This window comes from Falco biarmicus, chromosome 3, assembly GCF_023638135.1.
Source record: "Falco biarmicus isolate bFalBia1 chromosome 3, bFalBia1.pri, whole genome shotgun sequence".
Taxonomy (NCBI): domain Eukaryota; kingdom Metazoa; phylum Chordata; class Aves; order Falconiformes; family Falconidae; genus Falco; species Falco biarmicus.
In genome coordinates this window covers 72462553-72484250 of record NC_079290.1, presented here as the reverse complement: position 1 = coordinate 72484250, position 21698 = coordinate 72462553, and the positions used below count along the sequence as shown (strand labels likewise).

Here is a 21698-nt window from a genome sequence, read left to right as displayed (position 1 = left end):
GCATCCTACTAAAATGTACTGGTAGTAACTGAAGGAAGTCAAAGAGCTCCACCAACATGAACAATATGCATCAGGGTGAGTTAAATTCTGATTTGACTGTTACTATCATGTTTCAAAACTGTTTTGGCCTCATCCTGACATACAAATCACATACACTTACATCCAAAAAAGAGGGTGTCAAATGGAAATTTGTAAAGTGAGAAATATCATTGTAGGGGCCTATTGGGCTGGGCTGGTACCCAGAACATTTCAAATACTGCACCTGTCACTTCTTTTGTAGATCAGCAGTCTCCTATGAGTGGATTCATCTGCTGTATCTGTCTCTTAGAGCCTGTGAGAACTGAGTAGGGCATGGTCATTTTTTCTAGCTGGTGATATTTCACACAGAGGTTTCATGTCTTCCAGTGCGTTAGGGCATGGGGCTGCACAGCCTCACCACCTGCACCCACAGCCAGCATCCCAGGCTGCAGGTTGCTCACACGTGTGCTTATGGTCTCACAGAACCACTCCTCCTGGTAGGTGCACCAAACTTTCCAAACTTCTCAGGTAGCCTTTGGGGAATCATGAAGACAGGCAAGAAAGACTGACTTTGAAGAGGAATTTCCCAGCAGCCACTTCTGCTTGTAAAAACACTCAAAGCAGCACTCTCCAGCACACTTTTCTCTCCCTATGAATCACTCCGTTCTTGGGTTAGATGGGTGCCCTGCGGTTCTGTAACATTTCTTGTTTTCTCACTCCCTGGTGTGCCATCCCTAAACGTAGTGGTGACAAGCCTGTCCCTGGTGGGGAGTGTACCTCCCTGAGAACAGGGAAATGCAATCTGTGATCCCGCCTGGCTCTGAGCCCCGAGACAGGCTGCTTCCTGGGGAGCTGACTGTCAGGGGAGGGCTAGAGCTTGAAAGGCTGAATGTCTCTGGCTTTTGATGGCTCGTTGAGTAACAGCTGTCTTGTTCATCTCAGCAGTGGAAGCTGGAAGAGTGATTTAGGTGTGCATAGCTACTTGGGTGCTGTTACAGTCTCCCCTATATCTTGGCGAGGGGTGGCTTGCAGATGCAGGTTATTGCACAAGTGGGCTTTTTGTTGCTCTAAACGTTTTTCTGGAATGCTTCCTCTACTCTTCCTGAATAAAGTCTCTGGAATAAACTAGCCTGGGTGAGTCAAAACTGCTTTTCCTGTACAGGAAACCCCCCCGGCAGTTACTGTATGAATTACAAGGGCTGAAAAGAGCATGGAGTTTGCAGCTTTGTATAAACGTGTTTAGTGCTGCCTCAGCTACCTTACTTTGTACCTTAGGATGAGGGCAGTGGGAATTCCGCCTTTGGGTTTGCCCCAGGATCATGAAGAAGGTATTCAAAGCTCTTTATGTGCTACAGTGTTTTCACAGGCCACCTGGTGTAATGGCAAGCATGGATATTCAAGGACGTAGTAGTTCGGATCTAACACACGTAATACAACAGCTGCTGCTCTCCTCCCATCTCAGGCATGGTAGTTGTGAAACTCCAACCTCTAAATAATGGACTCTTAACTCTGAAAAAGTTTAAGGGTGCAGTACCTAAGGAAGAAGCCAGAGCATCTTGTTTTCTGACCTCTTGGCTGGAGCAGACCCAGCACAGCCTGCTGTGAGGCTGCTCAGCATGTGCTGAGCCCTGCCCTCCCAGAGGAGGGGAAGCACAACCCTGACAGATGGCAAGGGAAGGCCCTAATCATATAAACGTAGGTATGCATCAAAATGTGCGACAGTAGAGCCTTTGTTTTGTCCCTGCATTGTGTGAGATTACCAGAAAGCAGGCATGCCTTGCGAAGTGGAGGGAAGACAACCATGTTGCAAGGTTCTCAGTCACTTTGTCCCATCTATGCGATAGCTGGCATGCTGCTCTGCTCTTGCCCTCTGGCCAAGCACCTGTCTTCTGTGATGGGGGGACATTTTTATTTCTGCCACGTTATGCATTAAAGTTTGGTTATCATGTAAGTTAGGAAGGGCCACCCAACCCTCAAACGGAAGACTGCATCATGCAGCTTGTGCTGTCTTTTTGGAGCAGCTTCAGAAAACATGGTGGCAGAGGCTTGGTGGCACTGTTCAGGTCAGCTGAAGTTGTCCACAGACTGGACCTACTGTCAGTGGCTGTGCTGTGCATCACTGCACTGACAAGAAAAGCCTCTCTGGGGAAAAAGGTAACCATCCAGGGTTTTTGAAGTAACTGATTTCCTTTTTTTTAGTTGTCGTCTTAACTGCAAAAAAATAAGTGATACTCTACATTGAATTGAATTTAAAATTTCAGTTAGATAAGTAATGGGTTTAGGTAAGTGTAGGGAAATGTTTCTTTCAGACATAGACAAGAAAATCAAATTAAATGCTAGAATATTAAGCATATCAGAAGAAGAAAAGGTCACTCTGATATTCTGTCTCATTCAACCAGAGTGCGCAGCAGGACTGGAGCCAGGGTCATCTAGGTCCCCAGGGCTGGCTTTCCTGTCAGGTGGCCACCTGGTGGTGGCCAGTCATGTCTTCTGTCAGGTTTGTATGGAAGGTTTCAATGCTGAGCCAGCAGATGGAAACTGGAATTAGGCTACTGTCTTGGGTGTCTTGCATTTTCAGCTACAGATATACTTTTTTACCTGGCAAGTCAGAAAAGACTGACAGCAGGGCTGTTCCCAGTTGTTTCTTCCCTAAATGACACTGCTTGGTGAATTTGACTTAAATAACTTAAATAACTAAAAACATATCCTCTGTTAATCTGGTAATGATTCAAATCTTTCTTTTGCCAGACTCTCCTGATAGGGCACACCATGCCTACTCAGACTCAGTTTCCAGGGCACCAGAGAGATAATAATTGCATTTATTCTCCTTGCATAAGATATCTGGAAAAACTGCCGCTCTATCATCTTGGGTTTCTTTGGAAGTCTCATAGACTGTCAAAATGGATACCAGCCTATGGTTTGCTGTCCCTTATCTTTGAATTAGTGCAGTGTCATGGTATATCTTGAATTACGCCTCGTGGTCTCTGACGTTTCAGCACTCTCAAATCAAGCTCAAGAGGCAATAAAACACGGCCACAGCCTCTCTTACTGGCACCTCCACCTCCTGTGGAGTTCTTGCTTCAGTTGTCTCTCTCCCAGAGAGACTTTTGACAGATGGAGCTACTGCTGGGCCCTGGGCTGCTGCCAGGGGGACTTTTCTGCATATCAGTGGCATCTGCATCCAAACCTGTCACTGCCTGGATGGCCCTTCAAACCTGGGAAGCTCCTGGGAGGTCTCCCAGGAAGCCAGCCCAAGCCTATGTATCTGCACAAGTTGATTTTCTGGCACACTGTAGAAAATGGACTAGTGTATGACAGTAAAGGTACTTAACGACACGCAACAATTAATAAAGTTGTAATATTATTTAATAATTGAGAAAATGCCTTCTCCTAGTGTGGCTGCCTGTAGTTTTACATGTGCAGTGCTATTTCCCGCTGTAAATTCTGAGTCAAGAAAAGCACTCTGTTTTTGGACTCTGCTAGGAAGAGGTGATTCCAACTGATAAGTGAAATAAATACCAATTTTTGTTTGTAGACCATTGTATGTTTAGATAAATATTAATATTTTAAAATTTAATATTTAAAACCACATGTACACTTACGTTCTGTATGTACTGTATGAATACATGTATGTATGAAGTACTGTATGTACTTCAAAGAATAATTTACTTTGGCAAATAAACTCTCAGAATGAGAAGGATTTTCAAAACTTAATCAAATCATAAAAGAGAATGAACTATAGAACAGGAATAACCTTAGCTGGATTGAGATGTTGCAGTTATTGCCCATGTATGTGTCCTAAACTATAATCATACCGTACCTATTTGAATATTTGTATCTGTTAACTTCCTTAGTGGAATTAAAGGTAATTCGAATTACTGACGTATGTTTCAGTGGTTACATAGTTTGATTATGATTGTCAGTAAAGATTTTATGCTAGAAGTATTTAAACTAAAAAAATTGTGATCTCATATACAACCACATTTCAAACTATCAAGGGATTTATTAAGAACCTAAGAAACAGGAACTTCTTTTTAGAAGAATTAATGTAACCTCTGTATGCTTGCTTCATCACACCAATCACTATACTTCATAGATAACCTGCCTTCATTACTGTAGATTTGTTTATACCTTTCTCAGTTTCCTGTATGAAAGTATAATGATAGTGTTAACAATTCAGATTTTAAGAAGTAATTATTTTAAACTCAGAGCCATTATTTTTTTATTTAATTGTATTTTATTTCATAGTTCTTTGATACATAATATATAAATACCTAAAATATTTAGGTATTAAATCCACATGAACTAAATTACTAAATTGCTATGCAGAGCTAGAAGCCAGTCTAATAAGCAAAACAGGAGACATGTAAAATCAGAAAGGTAAAAACAAAGGTTAAAATTAATCAGTAAAATTAATTTTTATAAGCTTTTAAAAATGCATATGCTTGAACTTTTTATGGAAAATTTTTCTTGGGCTATAAAATGACTAGATTTTTATGAGTTCAAGATACTTAATGACATTTTATGTGCTACTTGCTTACTTGCCTGCCATGTCCTGTTGGCTAAATACCATGACTAACTAGTGAAATAATACCAGGTTTAAGATTCTTAGTTTTTATCCTGGCTCTAAGGCTGACATACAGTGTTTGGCCTTTGACTGGTTTAACCTTTATGTCTGTTTTGCTTTATGAATGAATGAAAGATAGGACCTGAGAACTGCTATGAAGAGTAATTACCAGCTGCTATATGAGCTGCTTTCATAACTTAAGATTTCCTGTATATTGTGTGCACTGCAATCCAGGATTTCAGAAATAAAACAATAAACAAAAAATTCAAATGAAGGAAATAGTTATGCCAGAGTTAAAGATGAAGGTAATATTTCTTTGGGCAAAACAGTTTTTTTACTCTAATTGCAAGGGTAAAAACTGTGGTAATTCAAATCCTTGCAAAGGTAACATATTTTTCTTCCTTGATTCTTTCTTTTTGGCAGCTTCTGCTGACGAATAATCTTCTATCTGACCTGACATTTTCTTTGTTATTTGAACTGTGATTCTTTATCTCAGCATTTCTGTCTTTAAACAAAGAAATGGTTGCCTACAAGTGGATAGAAATTAATGAAAAAAGCTTTGCTCATTCATTATTTATAAGCTTCTTTTGTGATTTTTTTTTTTTAATTGGAAACTTTCATCTTGTATTGGTTATTGCTGATATGTGATAAGGATAACTGGAAAGCTTCCCAGTCCTGTTTGACAAGGATATATTATGAAAATTAAGATTACATTAATTTGCTAAGAGTTTCTACGGGATCCTAAACATGAAATGTTTCTGTATTTATTCTGAAGGAAAATAGCTTTCATGACAATTGGTTTAATTTGGTAATATAGAGGTATTAAAACATTATTTCCAGCTTTTGTAGTATATCATCATATTGTGAAACAGCTTTCAAAATGAGTGACACAAAGGTAAGAGAGGTTAGAAGAGACTTTGCAGGCAATTTACACAGGACTGACTGAAATATGGAAAGTGTTCTCAGATTTGCCATCAGTTTGCAGTCTCCGGCTTAGGGTTTTCACTGCTTGTGTTCCACCCATATCCTTACTGGGACTTGTTCTCTGAATTCCCTTGGTTGCAGGATTGCTGTCACTAAATGTGGCACATTAGTTCTTCAGAAGCCTTTGCAGTAGGCAATAGAGGGAATGAGAAAGAAGAGCTAAGACATGTCAGTTACACATGATGGCTAGGTGACTGACAGTTTGAAGTGCTAAAGAAAAACATTCACTCTTTAAAAAGGAATGTGACCAGAAGCCAAACTGCAGAAAGGCAAGCCTCAGGACACCATAATGTAATGTGTCAGTGTACCCTTTGCCCTGTCTCTGGACTGAACCTGTCAATAAGTTGCCAATAGCTTGTGAATGGTGAACTTTCAGATAGGTTAGATGTGTCTTTGAAAGTGTGAGTACTTGTGCAGTGACATGATTTTTGATTCATATCTAAGAGATTGATTTGAAATTAAAATCTTTCCAAATTTAAGTGTCATTCTCCTCCTAAGGATCTTTAAGCATTTCAGGTGCGTATGGTCCATGCTCAGTTTCACCTATTGGCAGCCACTTGGGCATTTTCCAAAATTCTTCAGATCTGATGAGTAAATATTCCCTATAGCTGCCAGCAGTACTGTTGGGCTGTGAGGCATGGGTGAGGAACAGTGTGCAAGAGTTAAATGTTTCTGTTGTAGGACAAGGTTTAATAATATTGGAACCAGAGATAGGCTAAGTGCTGAATATGCAGCAAGATTTTCTAATGCGCTAAGCATCTAATCATTGCCACTGAATTACAATGGTTAAGCAAGAGAGGCAGCTGACAAAGAGAAGGGATTGTTAAACTGGTGTCAGGGGAAGGTTGTGAGAGAAAACACTGGTAATTTCCTGAGTGAAGAAAAATTTTCAAGGAGAAGGAGACATGGAGGCAGTACCTTATGCAGGGATGTTTTTTCAGGACAGAGTAAGACCTACTCTTGAAAGCATATTGTGTATGCTTTCAGCTGTAGGTTTTGTCTTTTTTCTGCTGCTTTTAAGTTGAGAATAGCCCAAGTGTCCTTTAGATAAGACACCTCAGTGACCCTTAACTTATCTGGAAAATAATCCATAGTAAATTTATTAAATTTACTTTAAAATTTAAATTTACTTTAAAATTATGTTTGTTGGAAAGTGGGTACTCATTACTTGCACATGTTTTCTTTGTAGTTTGCATGGAATTATAACTTTATAAAAAGCTGTAGTGACATTACAAAGTATTAGTCATGCTAAGCTATGGTAAGCTGTTTAGAGCTTTGAAGTTCTTAATTTTTATTTACAGCCATGTAGTTTGAGCACCATGGTAATGTTAGGGCAGACCTGTTAATTTGTCTTTGTTCTAGTGGCCTAGACATACTTTTTTACATTGGTATCACCACGTAGATGTGTAGGACTTAATGAATGCATTCACATATCAACATAAATCTTGTAATTTTGTAGGATTCTGTGTTGTTTCAGACTGCCCTTGCCATTTATTATAAACATACATTTTACTGGTGATTATACTGCTGTAAACATTTTTATATTGGCTTAACTGCATCACCACTAGGTTTATCTGTACTGTTGCAGTCAGACTGACATACCTGAAGGAACTATAAGCTCTAGATTTAGACAAAGTCTTACTGTCATTAGGAGCTAGCCAGCATTGTCTACATAGAGGAAAATAAAGGAAATCCATCTGTCCCATCTCTTATACATTGCAAGTGCTTTCTCTCATCCTTAAACATCTCAGTCAAAACTATCTTCATGAGGTGTGAATAAATACATTTCTAAAAATGTAATGGAAATGAAATTATGACATACAGTGAAAAGAACTGAAATTAAGCATTAGTTAGCAACTTATCTGGTAATTCTCAGGGTAAATGGGTAAGTCATCCTGGCAATCATAATACTCTCGTGCATTTTAGTAAGTTTGTTTTACTCAGCTGATGTTAGTTGCAGGATTATTTTTGCTTTTATTCAACAAAAACATGTAACTACCTGATATGCAATTAAAAATCTGTTGTATTTTGTGAAATGTGACCCAATTTGTTAAGTAGTAGTTGCTTTTTTGTCAATTTTCTTTTTGACAGTTTGTCTGGAGTTGCTTAAAATAGGCTACAAAATTCCGTAATAAAACATGTAGAAGAAAACATTTTAATTCACCTTTAAGAGTAGTTCAGTTCTTTGGTGGCAGAAGGCCTTAATCTTGGCCGTATAAGTAATCTATTCTGTGACAATTAATTAGCAATAAGGATTGGTTGTTTAGGATTCTGTTAGATAGGCATAACTTTCAGTCACATACTTCTGGGCCAGTTGGAGAGTTGGGTTCTAAAATCCCACCGCTCTTGTCATGGTATTATCAAACATTATCTCACAGAACAGGTATATTTTCCCTTATATTTCTTTTCCACATTTTAACCTGAGTGGTTTGGGGGGGGGGGGGGACAGGGGACGGGGAGGGGATGGGGTGGTGGTGGTGGTGTATCAATACAGTCTCTCTGAGTATGGAAAGATCATGTTAAAAATAATGAAAGCACTACAGAAAGAAGCCAACATCATATTCTGAATATTGCACAAAGCACTTTTTTGGTGTGTTTATTTGAAAGAGTTCCAATTCCTCCTGTCCTTTTGTGCTGAACACACAGAGATTTTGACAGATATGAACTACATGGTACAAACAGTATACTGATTTGAGTAATTCAGAATTTCCAAAGGGAACTTGAGGTAATGGCATATAGAAGAGTAGAGCCTGCAGTCCCATCCTTAGCTGTGTTGGCCTACGCAAGAGAAAAGAGGGCTGTAGTGCTACCTCCTTGCTTCTTCTAATTAATATTTGGGGGTGACTTTGTCACTGATCAGCGCTTGTGCCTGGAGAACCAACAGCTGTAGTTGTACTCCTTGCTGGCAGTACAAAAGAGCACAAAGACTGTTTGCATCTCCCCCTTAGCACCCCTGTAACCAAACTATGAAATGGGTAGTATATCCTTCCTCTCAATACAAATGTGATTTATTTCCCTCATAGACTACTTTCCACAACTGTAAGTACTTTAAGATATCAAATACCTCCATGGCTTTTCTTGACTTCAGTAAGCCTTGGCATGCAAGACTTTTCTCTTTGTTGTTCATCAGAGCTATCGGGTTTTAGTGTGTTGCTGTAAAGTGGTGACTAGACCCAAACCAAGGTGCATGGCCTCCCCATTTGGTATAAGTAGATGCTGTGGACTTTCTGGCATCTTTAATGTTTTGGATCTACAGGTAGTAGCTGTCATGCAACAAACATAGATGGAACTGAATCGGTGAAGTTTTTAGCCGTAACCATTTTAGTTTTTAGATGACTACTGGGAAGATTTTATTGTTTAAGACTGTCAAGGATTTATTCATATATCTAGTTCACAGAGAATTTTCAGCCAGTTACAGATAGTATAAACTTATATTTACACTTAAGACTGGGTAATGCTGTGTGGATGGGCTTTGTGAAACTGCTGCTGGAGACCAGGGGCTTGCACTTTTATTCCTAACTAGGCTTAGGGCCCCACAAGTGGATCATGCTCCTTTGAAAGGCAAATCAGTTTTTAGAACTGCAGACTCCAGCTTTTGATGGGGGTATAACAAACATCTAGGTATCTCTACCAGATTTTCAGCCCAGTATACAATTCTGCGTAAACAATTTTAACAGTAAGAAGTGCGGTTTATGTAAGGAAAACTTTTGCCTCCTGTGAGCTGTCAGATTAATATTAATCAGCCTGTAGATTTTACTAAAATGGAGCTAGCTGCTCCATTCAGCAGGGCTGAACAGGCACAATCACTTTGAGTGAGAAAGGAGAAAAGGTTAATGTGGAGCTGTTGGGGGAAATACAGTCTTTTCAAATTTGCCATCTAGTTCAAGATCATCAGCTCCCAAAACAGTGTCACAAATAGGGTCATGAGCTCAGAATTTAAATGTAAATTGGGTTTTGCATGCCCAGACATAGAGGCCTGAAAGGAAATTTTTGGCTCTGCTGAACCAGCTCATCCAATTTAGCCAATGTGCTTGTGGTTTGTAAGTCTCTGATCAAAATGTAAAAGTTTTAGTGTAAAAGTGATAATTTAGTAAGTTCTTGCACTTCTAAGCCATACCAAAACCCCAACAGAAATAGCAGAAACTCATTGATGACAGATGTTATCAGAAGGGTGGGACAAATATGTGCTGGAGTTCCAGCTGTAGGGGCCAAGGCAGCAGCTGAACAAATTAAGTATCTGTGTTACTCTACTCCGTTAGGTGCAAGAAGGCCATATATGTGATGATAGTGCCAAACAGTAGATGCGAGTTAACAGTATAATTTTAGCGCAAGTGCATGTTGGCTTTATTTATGTGACATTGTATGTCTTGCAGTCAGGGTACTAATGAGTTGTTAATTCCCAGTCAGAATAAGAGATTAGATTCCCAGAGTATCAATTAATAAGCCAGTCTACTCCGTACTGGTTGGAGCCTGCCACTGTGAGTCCCCTGGGAAATGCTTCACTAAACAAGAAGTCCTAGTTGTTTAAATGAGTGGAATGTGTGATTTAGCCATGTCTGTTTTCCCAGCAAAATGTCCTGCATTGTGTGAGCCAGTCAGTAAGTGTGTGATCTTTAAGCTGGAGATGTCTGTGCCCGATAACAACAATTCCCTGGTTATGTAAATGAGTTCTTGAAAATACTTTGCATTTCTTTAAAGAATTAGAAATACTTCTTGTAATGATGTTAGCTGCCTGGCATTCTGCTTTAATAATTCATGCACTGTTCTTGCATATTTCTTTTCCTTTGACGTATTGTCAAAAAAGAAGGCAAAATCAGTTAAATAATTGAGAACATATGAACTGCCATAAACAATCACTTTTGTCTGTGTCTCTGCAGAAAGAAAGGAAGTGAAGGTGGGAGAGTACAATGCTGTGGCTGACACGCTGGAAATAATCAACAATAGCATCAGATTCCAAGGTAGGAGAGAAAACTGGAAAGAGGTACAGGAATGACATGGATAACTGCATATAGTTTGTAATACTGTGTGCTGGTAAAGAACTGTTTTAAGAGTTTTAATATCAAAAAGCTATGACACTGTGTGAAGAGAAAGGGAGCTGAGCTGTGCTTAAGAAAAATAGGAGAATTTTTTGATATATGTTTTGATATTGTGTACTTGTTTTTCATTCCAATGACCATGACAAATTCAAATTCATATATGTACACAAACGTTCTTTGATATTTCAACAAGCTGCAGATAGGTCTTCTATTTCATCTCTACCAATCAATAATGTTCTAGTTTCATCCCCAATTCCCACTCCCCCAGCTCGTCTCACCTGAAGGATGCTCTAGTGTGCTGTGTTTGCACACAACAAGGAGGAGGTGTTTGTTTTTCTTTGGGAGGTGTCTGTTAGACAGTTAGAAAATAGAATTTTAAAATACCAAGGCTAGCTTTAAAAGGGCCCATGTGAAACACAGCCAGAGAGGCTGTTCAGCCCAGCAGCACTCCCAAGGTCCACAGCAGGCATATAGCCTATGTTGCTGTATCTTGCCATCTTGTATCCCATGCTACACCATAGTTAATGTGGGGACTTCCTCTGCCCTCACAACAGTTGGAGTGCAGGCATACCCACAGCTTTCTGAGCATATGATCATCACAGCCAGATGTCAGTTGAAATGAATTTTTCACGTTCTCTCCTGTTGAATATAGGTATATACATTATTTTTAAAGCTAATAAGTAAAGTCAGCTTAATGAGATCTGTTTGGTTTCCCCTGGGAGTGGTGGATGAGTACCAAGCTGCTGTATCCCATGCTCTACTAAACCTGCCTCCAGTGTCCCACCATCCAAGGTCTGCATGAGCATGACTGGAGTTTCACTGCAGTGATCTAATTCATGGCTGCATGTACATCTGTTGGAGCTTTCCACCTTTCCTTTTGGTATCCTTTGCAGGACTTAAAAGAGCACAGCTACATGCACTTCTCACAACTGTCATGGAGAATGAGGCTTTGGGAATGAAGAGTGCAGAATCTGTCCCAGCTGCCAAAGTATGGGACCCAGCAGATTATTTTTGCTGCAAGGAGGAACTGATGGCGTACTTGAATACAAATTCAATACAATTAATTTCCAGATAATATATGCAGGATGAACCATGTAACAGGAGACAGGTTTTGTTCGTAACTCCATGCCTTCATAGACAGTAGAAGATGGGGAAAATCTCTGTTTTGGCTTTTCTCAGGATCAGACTCCTAGATCTTTTTCTGACCACATCTGGTGTTTCTTCCACCCATAGCCTGTCTTATATTTGTCTTAATGTGTATTATGTTACTCACAGTGAAACTTTCTCCATTTACGCACCTTAACTTTTTATTGAGGTGGTATTTGATGTGGAAGACACTGGTTTTATGTCTTCCAAGTAGTATAAAAAACTTAGTAACTTTAAGTATTTAAAATGTGGAGTAGTAAATATAACCCTGTTTAAACCATTGCATAAAATTGCACACAAACGAACAATAATTCATATTAGAAGCAATAGAACTGAATAGCCATTGCACAAATAAAAAAAATTAAATTTTATAGAATCACGGGTTGTTTATATTTAATAAATACAAATCAGCAGTATATCCTGTATATTTTACATACAGCAGAGTGGGTTTTTTTTCCTTTAACATCAGTTCTTTTAATTCAGGCATGTGCACTGTTGTATTTTTGGCTAGGTACTTGTTGCCTAATTTTGTGAAGCGTCATGCATTGTAAATGTGTGCTCTGTGGTGGGAAAGGGAAATGGAGGAAATCTCAGGTACTTTTCTCCAATATCAAATTGGCAAATGGTGCCTTTACTGTCACTTTATTGTGATCACCTAAAAGGAAATTTTTTTTCAGAAATGTTGGGCATAAAGACTGAAGGATAGCAAATATCCATTGTCTGAATTGTTTCAGCTAAACTAATAGAGATAAAGCTATTTTATTGTATGAATCCTTGAACATTCTTCTAGGTGCAAAGCAGAAGAGTGAATGTGAAATTTAGCTATGGCAGCTGCCAGTCAGTTACTTACAGCTCTGTGGTCAGTGGGTCCACAGATCTCTGCCTGTGCAGCAATTTTGTGAAATGAAGCTGCTTGGCCCTGTGTGGTAGACGTAGAATCATAGAATCGTTTAGGTTGGAAAAGACCTGTGAGATCATGAAGCCCAACTGTAAACCCAGGACTTCCAAGTCCGTCACTAAACCATGTTCCTAAGCACCGCCATCTATACGTTTTTTAAACACCTCCAGGGATGGTGATTCCACCACCTCCCTGGGCAGCTTGTTCCAGCGCTTCACCACCCTTTCAGTGAAGAATTTTTCCCTAATATCCAACTGAAACCTCCCCAGTGTAACTTGAGGCTGTTTCCTCTTGTCCTGTTGCTTTTTACTTGGGAGATGAGACCAGCCCCCACCTGCCTACACCCTCCTTTCAGGCAGCTGTAGAGAGCAGTAAGGTCACCCCTGAGTGTCCCTTTCTCCAGACCAACCAACCCCAGTTCCCCCAGCTGCTCCTCATGAGACTTGTGCTCCAGACCCTTCACCAGCCTTATTGCCCTTCTCTGGATGTGCTCCAGCACCTCAATGTCCCTCTTGCAGTGAAGGGCCCAGAACTGAACACGGGATTCGAGATGTGGCCTCACCAGTGCCGAATACAGGGAGACGATCACTCACCTGGTCCTACTGGCCACACTGTGGGGGATAATAAGCCAGGATGCTATTGGCCTTCTTGGCCACCTGGGCACACTGCTGGCCCATGTTCAGCCGGCTGTCCACCAGCACCTCCAGGTCCTTTCCCACCAGGCAGCTTTCCAGCCACTCTTCCCCAAGCCTGTAGTGTTGCGTGGAGTTGTTGTGACCCAGCTGGAGGACCCGGCACTTCTCCTTGTTGAACCTCACACAGCTGGCCTTGGCCCATCAGTCCAGCCTGTCCAGATCCCTCTGAAGAGCCTTCCTGCCCTCAAGCAGATCAACACTCCTGCCCAGCTTGGTGTCAGACTTGGTGAGGGTGCACTCAATCACCTCCATCCCAATCATCGGTAAAGATACTAAACAGAGTTGGCCCCAATACTGAGACATGTGGAACACCATTTGTGACCAGTTGCAGGTCAGAGGTAACTCCATTTACTGCCACTCTTTGGGCTCAGCCAGCCAGCCAGCTTTTAACCCAGTGATGAGTACACCTGTCCAAGCCATGAGCAGCCAGTTTCTCCAGGAGAATGCTGTGGGAGACAGTGTCAAAGGCTTTGCTAAGGTCCAGGTAGACAACATCCACAGCTTTTCCCTCATCCACTAGGCAGGTCACCTTGTCATAGAAGGAGATCAGGTTCATCAGGCAGGACCTGCCTTTTGTAACCCCACGCTGGCTGGGCCTGATCCCCTGGTTGTCCTGCTCATGCCACATGATGCCACACAGGATGATCTGCTCCATAACCTTCCCCAGCACCGAGGTCAGGCTGACAGGTGTAGTTCCCCAGATCTTCCATCCTGCCCTTCTTGTAGATGGGTGTCACATTGGCCAACCTCCAGTCTTCTGGAATGTCCCCAGTTTAAAGGACTATTGATAAATGAGCTTGGCGAGCTCCCCTGCCAGCTCCGTCAGGTGGATCCCATCTGGCTCCATCAACTTGTGCACATCTGAGTGGATCAGCAGGTCAGTAACCATTTCTCCTGGACTGTGGGGACTTCATTCTGTTCCCCCTCATCCCTGCCTTCCAGCTCAGGGGGCTGAGTACCCAGAGGGAAGCTGGTCTTGCTGTTAAAGGCTGAGGCAAAGAAAGCATTACGTACCTCAGCCTTTGTGGCAACGTTCCCCCACCCCCCCTGCATCCAGTAAAGGAGAGCTGATGTGAAAGGACAGGCTGAGGCACTGTAGGGCACACAAATCCCCTTCTGAAGGAAGGTGGTGATGGAAAAGACCTTTTGCCAGTCCCCTGCACCAAGGGAAAATTTAGTACGCAGGTAAAATGGAGTGTAGGAAGTAGGGGATGCAGAGCTTTATTACAGTTGTCGGAAAGTAATCTTTCTCATTAAACTGAGAAGCCTTTAATTAGTGGGAGCTGGCTGTCGATCAAGCACATGGCTTTAAACAGAGTTTTTAAGTTCAGGCTTTGAAGTCCACATCTGCAGGGATTTGTAAAGTGGGTCTGTCCCCATAAAACCTTTGCTGTTCATTTTTCCATATTGTTCCATACTGTAGAATCCTGATGGCACCAACGCCCTCAACCTCCTGTACCTCCTGAGACTTCCCTCACCCTGCCCACAGCCCAGGATCCCATTTCAGCCCCTCAGAGCTGTCAGTCCCTGCCCCAGTGTTGCCACACCAAAGCTGGTCTCCAGCTGTGGTAGGTATCTAGACAGGCAGTTTGAATTTGCCCTGATAATAATCAGAATGTGCAGAGAACAATGCTTTCTGTTTTCTGCTCATTGGTCTGTCACTTGTTTCAGGGAAATATAGCTTCCTGGTAAAATTTACAGTCATAGTATGCATTTTAGTGTTTATTTACACTTTAAAATGAGGATAGTTAGCATATATTTTACAGGGTTCTGCATTAGGGTTTTGCTGTAGGTTTGTGGGGTTTTTTTCCAAAGAGGATGCTTACCTGCTCCAGAAATGCAAACCTTATCAATCAATGTGACTAACATATGTCTGTCCAAGTCAATGATTTCATCAGCTACTGATGTGGTTCAAAATTGCTAAACTGAGGTATAGTACTTAGGAGAGACAAATCTTCTTATAGAAAATTTACATCTGGCTGAACTTTAAGCCTTTTTTTCTTCTTGTAATTCTAGGCCTTGAGCCTCCAAAGGACAAAACAATTATCCAAGAGGAGCTACGCAAGATCTCCCTGCCTCTCTACAGCATCCTCTCTGCCCTCACCATCCTAGGAATGATAATGGCCAGTGCTTTCTTGTTCTTTAACATCAAAAACAGAAATCAGAAGTAAGACACTCATGTTACATCTGTCACTACTTCTTTCATATTTAAATACCATGTTTATAGAGTCTGTCTCATATATATGTGTGTACATATATAAGGAAAATGTTAAAACTGGAAAGATTATATTTTAGAACTATTTAATTGAAATGACTGTGTAATATATTCACACTGAAACAGATTGTCTGTCTGTTAAGACAAGTTCTTTTATACTGTCTGGAAAGTGTAATTTTTTTATTTATGTTTGACTGTCTGCAATTAACATTAACTACCTAATTAATCCATCAGTAAAATAGGAGATCTTTATACTAAACATTCAAAAAACCTGAAACAATGCTAGACTTTATAAAATATCAAATAGTGTGCATGCCTATAGATTGCATGGAGTTCTACAAGAAGGGTTATCTGTTTGCCTGATTACAAAAAGCTCTTCTTTATTGCTTTAATAACCTAGAAGTAATCACTTCCTCTTTAATGCACTATCACCTTTTGTCTATAGACTAATAAAGATGTCCAGTCCCTACATGAACAACCTTATTATCCTTGGAGGGATGCTTTCTTATGCATCTATTTTTCTTTTTGGTCTTGATGGATCCTTTGTCTCCGAAAAGACATTTGAGACACTTTGCACAGTAAGTAATTCCATATATTCTAGTTGAAGATAGTCTTACAGGAAGCTCTGCAAGAAATGTAAACAGAAAAGTTCAGTAGTTGGATGTCTCATTCCATTTAATCACTGATTCTTTTAGTCCTTTCCTGAAATGTTTTCTGGGACCAAATTCTAAAACATGCACAAAACTGTATGATTATTAATGAAAGCTTCAGGTACATTGGGGATTTGGTCTCACACTAAAAGAGTAGATATGCTTTCTTGTTTTGAAATTATATAAATTAAGTTGATTTATTAAAGGTTATGTTCATAGCATGATGATTAATAATAACTGTGAAGCTACTATGTTTTCTTTGTAGATTTTTTTATTATTTTAGACTTCATGACTGCTGCTTGTCCCAATGTTTTTACTCAATCCTTTTGGCTGAATCTCCAAAGACTTCTAGTATTATTTCCAGACTACGCTATAAACTCACACAAGCCTAGATCCATGTAGAATATATTCTAGTTGAAGCAAAACAAGCAACTCAAACCAAATTAAATATGTCCATGCAGAAACTTGTAATGTCTTAATTGCTCACTGTAGTATGCAGCCTGACTGACAGAGGCCATTTCAAAGAAAGGGAAAGAACTTCACTGCAAGTATATTCCTTCCAAAACCAATACAAACAGCATTTAAATTTATCAAATATTTTCTCAAAAAAATTCAAGACTGTGCTTTGCCCATTGTCTAAGAATATCAGACTTGCTCAGGAGTTATCCTTACTGTGGTTTTGATCCTTCTTGAAGTCTCTAAAAAGTTGCAGTTCACATCATCTTTTTTTAGGAGTTTGAATTTCTGCTGTCATCACTGGAGAGAGAGAAACTTTACTTCCAGAGAATAATTCAAAGCATGAAAGTTGGATGCCTAAAGCTAGTTCGTGCAGATATATCCCAATATTTCAACTGAAATCCTCCATACTGACTAGAGCCATTACAGAAGTGAAACATCATGTGACATGTTCAGTTATACCATTTCAAAGCACTAGAGATGTCTTTAATACATGCCAAGATGCACTAGACAAAGTATGGGTGAAAATACAAGATTTTCTGTGCACAGTCTTAGCTTCCTTAGTTGGGCCTGGACACAGCTGTATTTTAGACACCTAAATGTTAGCAGCAAAAGAAAGAAGGAGAGAATATCCAGTCTTCCAACAGCTAGAGTGCAAATCCTCTATATAGCTAGTAGAAAGAAGTGCCTCAAAGGCTGTAGAAGGATGATCCTGTTCACCTCTCCCAGACTGTAACTCTGAATACATAGGAGCCAATAGGAAGTGGAAGATGCCAACATCCATTTTTTATCCAGCAATTATGCCCTTTTTTGTGAAACAGCTTCTAATGGAGCAGAAGTGTCATTAGGAAGTCAGTTGTTGATGTCAATCCCTATTCTTTTCTTACCCTCTGTTGCAGAAGAATCTGGTGGCAGGAGTAGCAAATTTTAGGTCCTGCTGTCTGCTCAGCCTGGAGGGCCTTGTGTTCAGAGCCCCTGACTGCACTGCCAGGCTGTGGGCCATTGTATGACTAGGCTACAACCCTTTTCTTGAAGCAGCCAAGTACAGCTGAACAGAAGGAAAGAAAGTAGGAACCAGAGGTACTTACCAGCACAGAGTTGTTCTGGGGAACAGGTTTCCATCCAGATTTAGCTATATAAAAGTACATTTAAGTCCTCCTTTAAATGCGAAACAGCTCAGTCTTAACTCTGAAAAATGAACCAACATTCAAAATCCTGTGCCTCTGAGCGAGAACATCTCTGCTGATTTTTCCCTAATTTGTTTCTGAAAATGTAACTACTACTCTCATATTCTAAATGCAACAAAATTTAAGTGAGGGCTGTTTTGTTCTGTCTTATCTTACATGTCTCTTCTTTTTTTCCAATTTGTCACATTTGTCGCATTACGTTAAGTCTGTCTGCCGAAGAGGGAAAGTTCTAGATGGGCACTCGAGTAAGATAACTACCTGACTTAATTGACCACTAAAAGAAAGGGGTGGGGGAGAACATTGTGTTCTTAAAGCCAACTTTGATTAAGAACTATCACCACATGCCTTGAACAGTGATTGATTTTTTTTTTAGCATACTTACATTTTATACCAATAGAGCAGAGTCTGGGAGATTTCTCCCCAGTCTAGGCTTTCCAGGTTCAGTTCAGAGCAGAAACATTTCTAATTGTGCTTTCCTGTGCACGGCTACTGATTTAACTTAGGAATCCCAGCTCTCTCAGCAATTAGTATTACACTCATAGGTGCAAGAAACCCTTCAGAAGCAACCTATCTAGCCTTCTGCTTATTAAAACAATTCTTACAAAATTTCTTCCTCCATTTATAATTTTGTCTGTGGGATAGCTTATGCTTCTCTTAGAATCATCTTTACATGGCCACTATTGACTGTGGCAATGCACTTTCCTTATATCTAGAAAACTGAATTAATGCTGGGGGATTCATAAATATGGGACACAAATCCATTCTTCTGTTCAGCAGCTCTTCTGCGTCTCCTCCTTTCTCCCCAAAACATCTACTAGCGCTGGATACAGCATATATATTCTGCCCCGCATCATGAACATCTGTATTTTCATATAGGCAATATGCTTAGTGGTTTCATAAGGACTACTTACAGATACAGGTTCTTATAGGATCAGACCAACATAAATCTCTCTTGATCATCCATTTAACTGGAAATGCATGGTTTTGATTACCCATTCTAGCAATATTAAAGATTAGTTAAAAATTCCCATTTTAGTTAAGACTGTGGCTTAGTCTTTAAGAGAACCAGCTACAATGGAGGGTGATCATAAGAACCCATGGAGACAAAAACTTGTGGGTGTAACAACTACACCCCAGGCATGGAGAAAAGTCATGTCAGTGAAGGGAGAGATTTTTTTTTTTTTTTGGGGGGGGGGGGGGAGTAAAAATTTTGATTCAGCTTTTATAAGCGCATGAAAAACCTAGAAAGCTGTCATTAGTGTTATCCCCTCTCTAAGCCAAGTAATCACCCTCTTTGTCTTCTGTATTTCAGAAGCTATTAGATCTCACCTGAGTAGCAGTATGTATACAATAGCAACTTTATGTAATTAGGTATGTTACATATGATATCTATTTAATATTCTGGGGTTTTTTGACAACACTTATAGGAGGTCCTTAAATATTCCTGCGTCCACCCACAAAATTCAGGAAAAATGGTGTCTAAATTGTAGCTATTACATTCCAAATCTATTGCGTGTGCTTCCTCTATAGCACAGTATTGCAGCACTCTCCAAGCTAGCCAGCTGCAACAAGGTCTTTTACCACCACATACCAACACACTCTTCATGCCAGTCCCTCTGCTGCCTCCTGGTCTCTCCTCACCCAGAGCACACACTCACCCTCTCTCTTCTCTCTGCTTCTTCCTTCTCTCTCTTCCCCGGCTGCTCCCTCTTCATTGGCTGCCCAACCCCTTAACAGAACCCACCACAGCTGCACCTTATCTACATCGGCCAACCCACCGCCCCTGAAGCCAGCCCACAGCTGTATATTATCAATGTTAAGTAACCCAGCTTCATTCCTCTACAACACAGTGTTTAGAGGGTGAAGTGCATTGGAATTGCTGGTCTTTTTGACTTTTCTACAACCTACATCTACTTATGGCATATGTATTATGCTGTAATATTTCAAGGACATTGAAACATCATCCAAAATTAGCCCAGTAACACTTGACAATTTTAAAGGATTTCTTTGATAAGTTGTACCACCATTTCCCACTCTGTAAAGTACTGGTTGTAGGAGGATTTAGTATATAAATCAGTATGAGTTGTCATATTATAAAACTCCAATTACATGGAATTGAAACTTCCAAAGCAGTGAATCCTGGTAAAGTGGTCAGTGTATTACAGAACCATTAGATCATGGCCTACTTAATAGCAACTTTTTTGGTTCTACAGAAAAAGGAGAAGCAATACAATATTTCATTAAATGCATATGTATGCCAAAGTAGAAAGTGCTTCAGATATGAGGGAGAGAGAAAGAATGAGAATGATCTATCTTTGTTTTTAATCTCAGAATTACCATGGTATCATAGCAAAAAAGAAGGTAGAAGTACGGGTGTGAAACAAGATGTGATGCCAACTGGAAAAATGCAAACAAGTGGAAAAATAAATGGAAGCATTTATTATATGGAGACAGAGACTCAAAATTAGCAATGCCAGTGATACATCCTATGAATAGAGTTTAAGCTGACATACTAAATAGAGATACTTAAAATAGAGAGAATATTAGATATGATCATAACATTTAGACTGCTGTAATACATTCTACTGAGAATTTCACACTTTACATTTAAGACGAGTACTGTCTTCACAAGTTGGAACTGCTACTGATGAAAGGCTACGAAGGCCCTAAGGAGGAGCACAGCCTCCTCTGTTACGCATGTCCCTCAAGCAGGTAAATAAAATTATGTCCATATTCTCTGGATATAACTGGTTAGGTAGGGGCTGAAAAGAAGATGGGTTTAGGTACTCCAGGTTGCAGCAAAATGCCCGTAGTTTCCAACCAGGAAGGTCTGTTGTATTAGATAGTGGTAGACTGAACAGCTCTGCTTTTGTGTCCTGGTAGTCCTGATGTGTAGCAGCACTTTCTCCTAGGGAGTATGCTGCACTGGGTGATTGCAATGATGGCAAATGATCTGTTTGGAATAGTTCAGTATAGGAATCACACTGTTCTGGGAGATATGTTTTCTGGAGATAGCAATTGTCTACCAGTCTCCTTTGCACTCCAGAGTTCTGCATAGTTGTTATATCACAGATAAGAGGATCTAAGTCTTGTAATTTACACAGACACAAAAATTAAGCATGCTTTATCTTATGTCATTAATTAGAATGATTGAGATGAATTGCCAAAACCAGGCAGGTATTCTGTGATTCCTGGTGATCTCACTTAGCCCTGTCAGTGTTTTGCCTTGGATCAAGTAAACAGTGTGTGAAAGTTTTTGCACACCTGTGGTGTTCAACGGTGCCCTCATCCATCCCAGGTTGTGCCCAGGTCTTCAGATTTCAGTCGGTTGCTCTCAGCTATGATGCAGGCATTTGGAAACAGGCTTTGTATGGAATGAAGGAACCAAACAGCAGGGTGGGGTGGAGATACAGAAAGAGAGAGGGAAAGGGGAGAGATACCAGTGATAAAGTCCAGTTACCTACTGCAGTGTGTGACTACTGGACTTTGTGTTTCTCTCAACCAGACATCCTGAGAACATGTACATTCATGGCAACACTAGATGTTATAGACCTTACCTTCTTAAAAGTGTACTTTAAAATGGGACCTTTAAATGTCTCCAGATCTTCAGAAGCGCTTAGGGTTTTTCAGCTAATAGTTATGGATCATGGACACTTTTGACTCTGCATCTTGTAGCAATGTGAAAGGCAGGTTTTGTTCTTTTTTACTGATTTTTCATAGTCTTATGTCTGCCCTGCTGAGAGAACAGCTAGGCAGGGTGGAATTCCGTGGTCTACATTGCACCTTTTCTTGGGAAACCCTGAAACTGTGCAAGTTGAGGATTGCAGGGTGGTGTAAGAGTGGAGG

General features: G+C 40.3%; 1 protein-coding gene across 2 annotated transcripts in view; it reads left to right on the top strand.

The window, feature by feature from the left end:
- Nucleotides 1-21698, top strand: part of GABBR2 (gamma-aminobutyric acid type B receptor subunit 2) — a 487663-nt gene that overhangs the window by 301997 nt on the left and 163968 nt on the right. For both annotated transcript variants that reach the window (XM_056333263.1, XM_056333265.1), the window contains exons 9-11: nucleotides 10447-10527; nucleotides 15361-15511; nucleotides 16005-16137. In XM_056333263.1, coding sequence (XP_056189238.1) covers nucleotides 10447-10527; nucleotides 15361-15511; nucleotides 16005-16137 — 365 coding nt within the window. The remainder of the gene's footprint in view (nucleotides 1-10446; nucleotides 10528-15360; nucleotides 15512-16004; nucleotides 16138-21698) is intronic.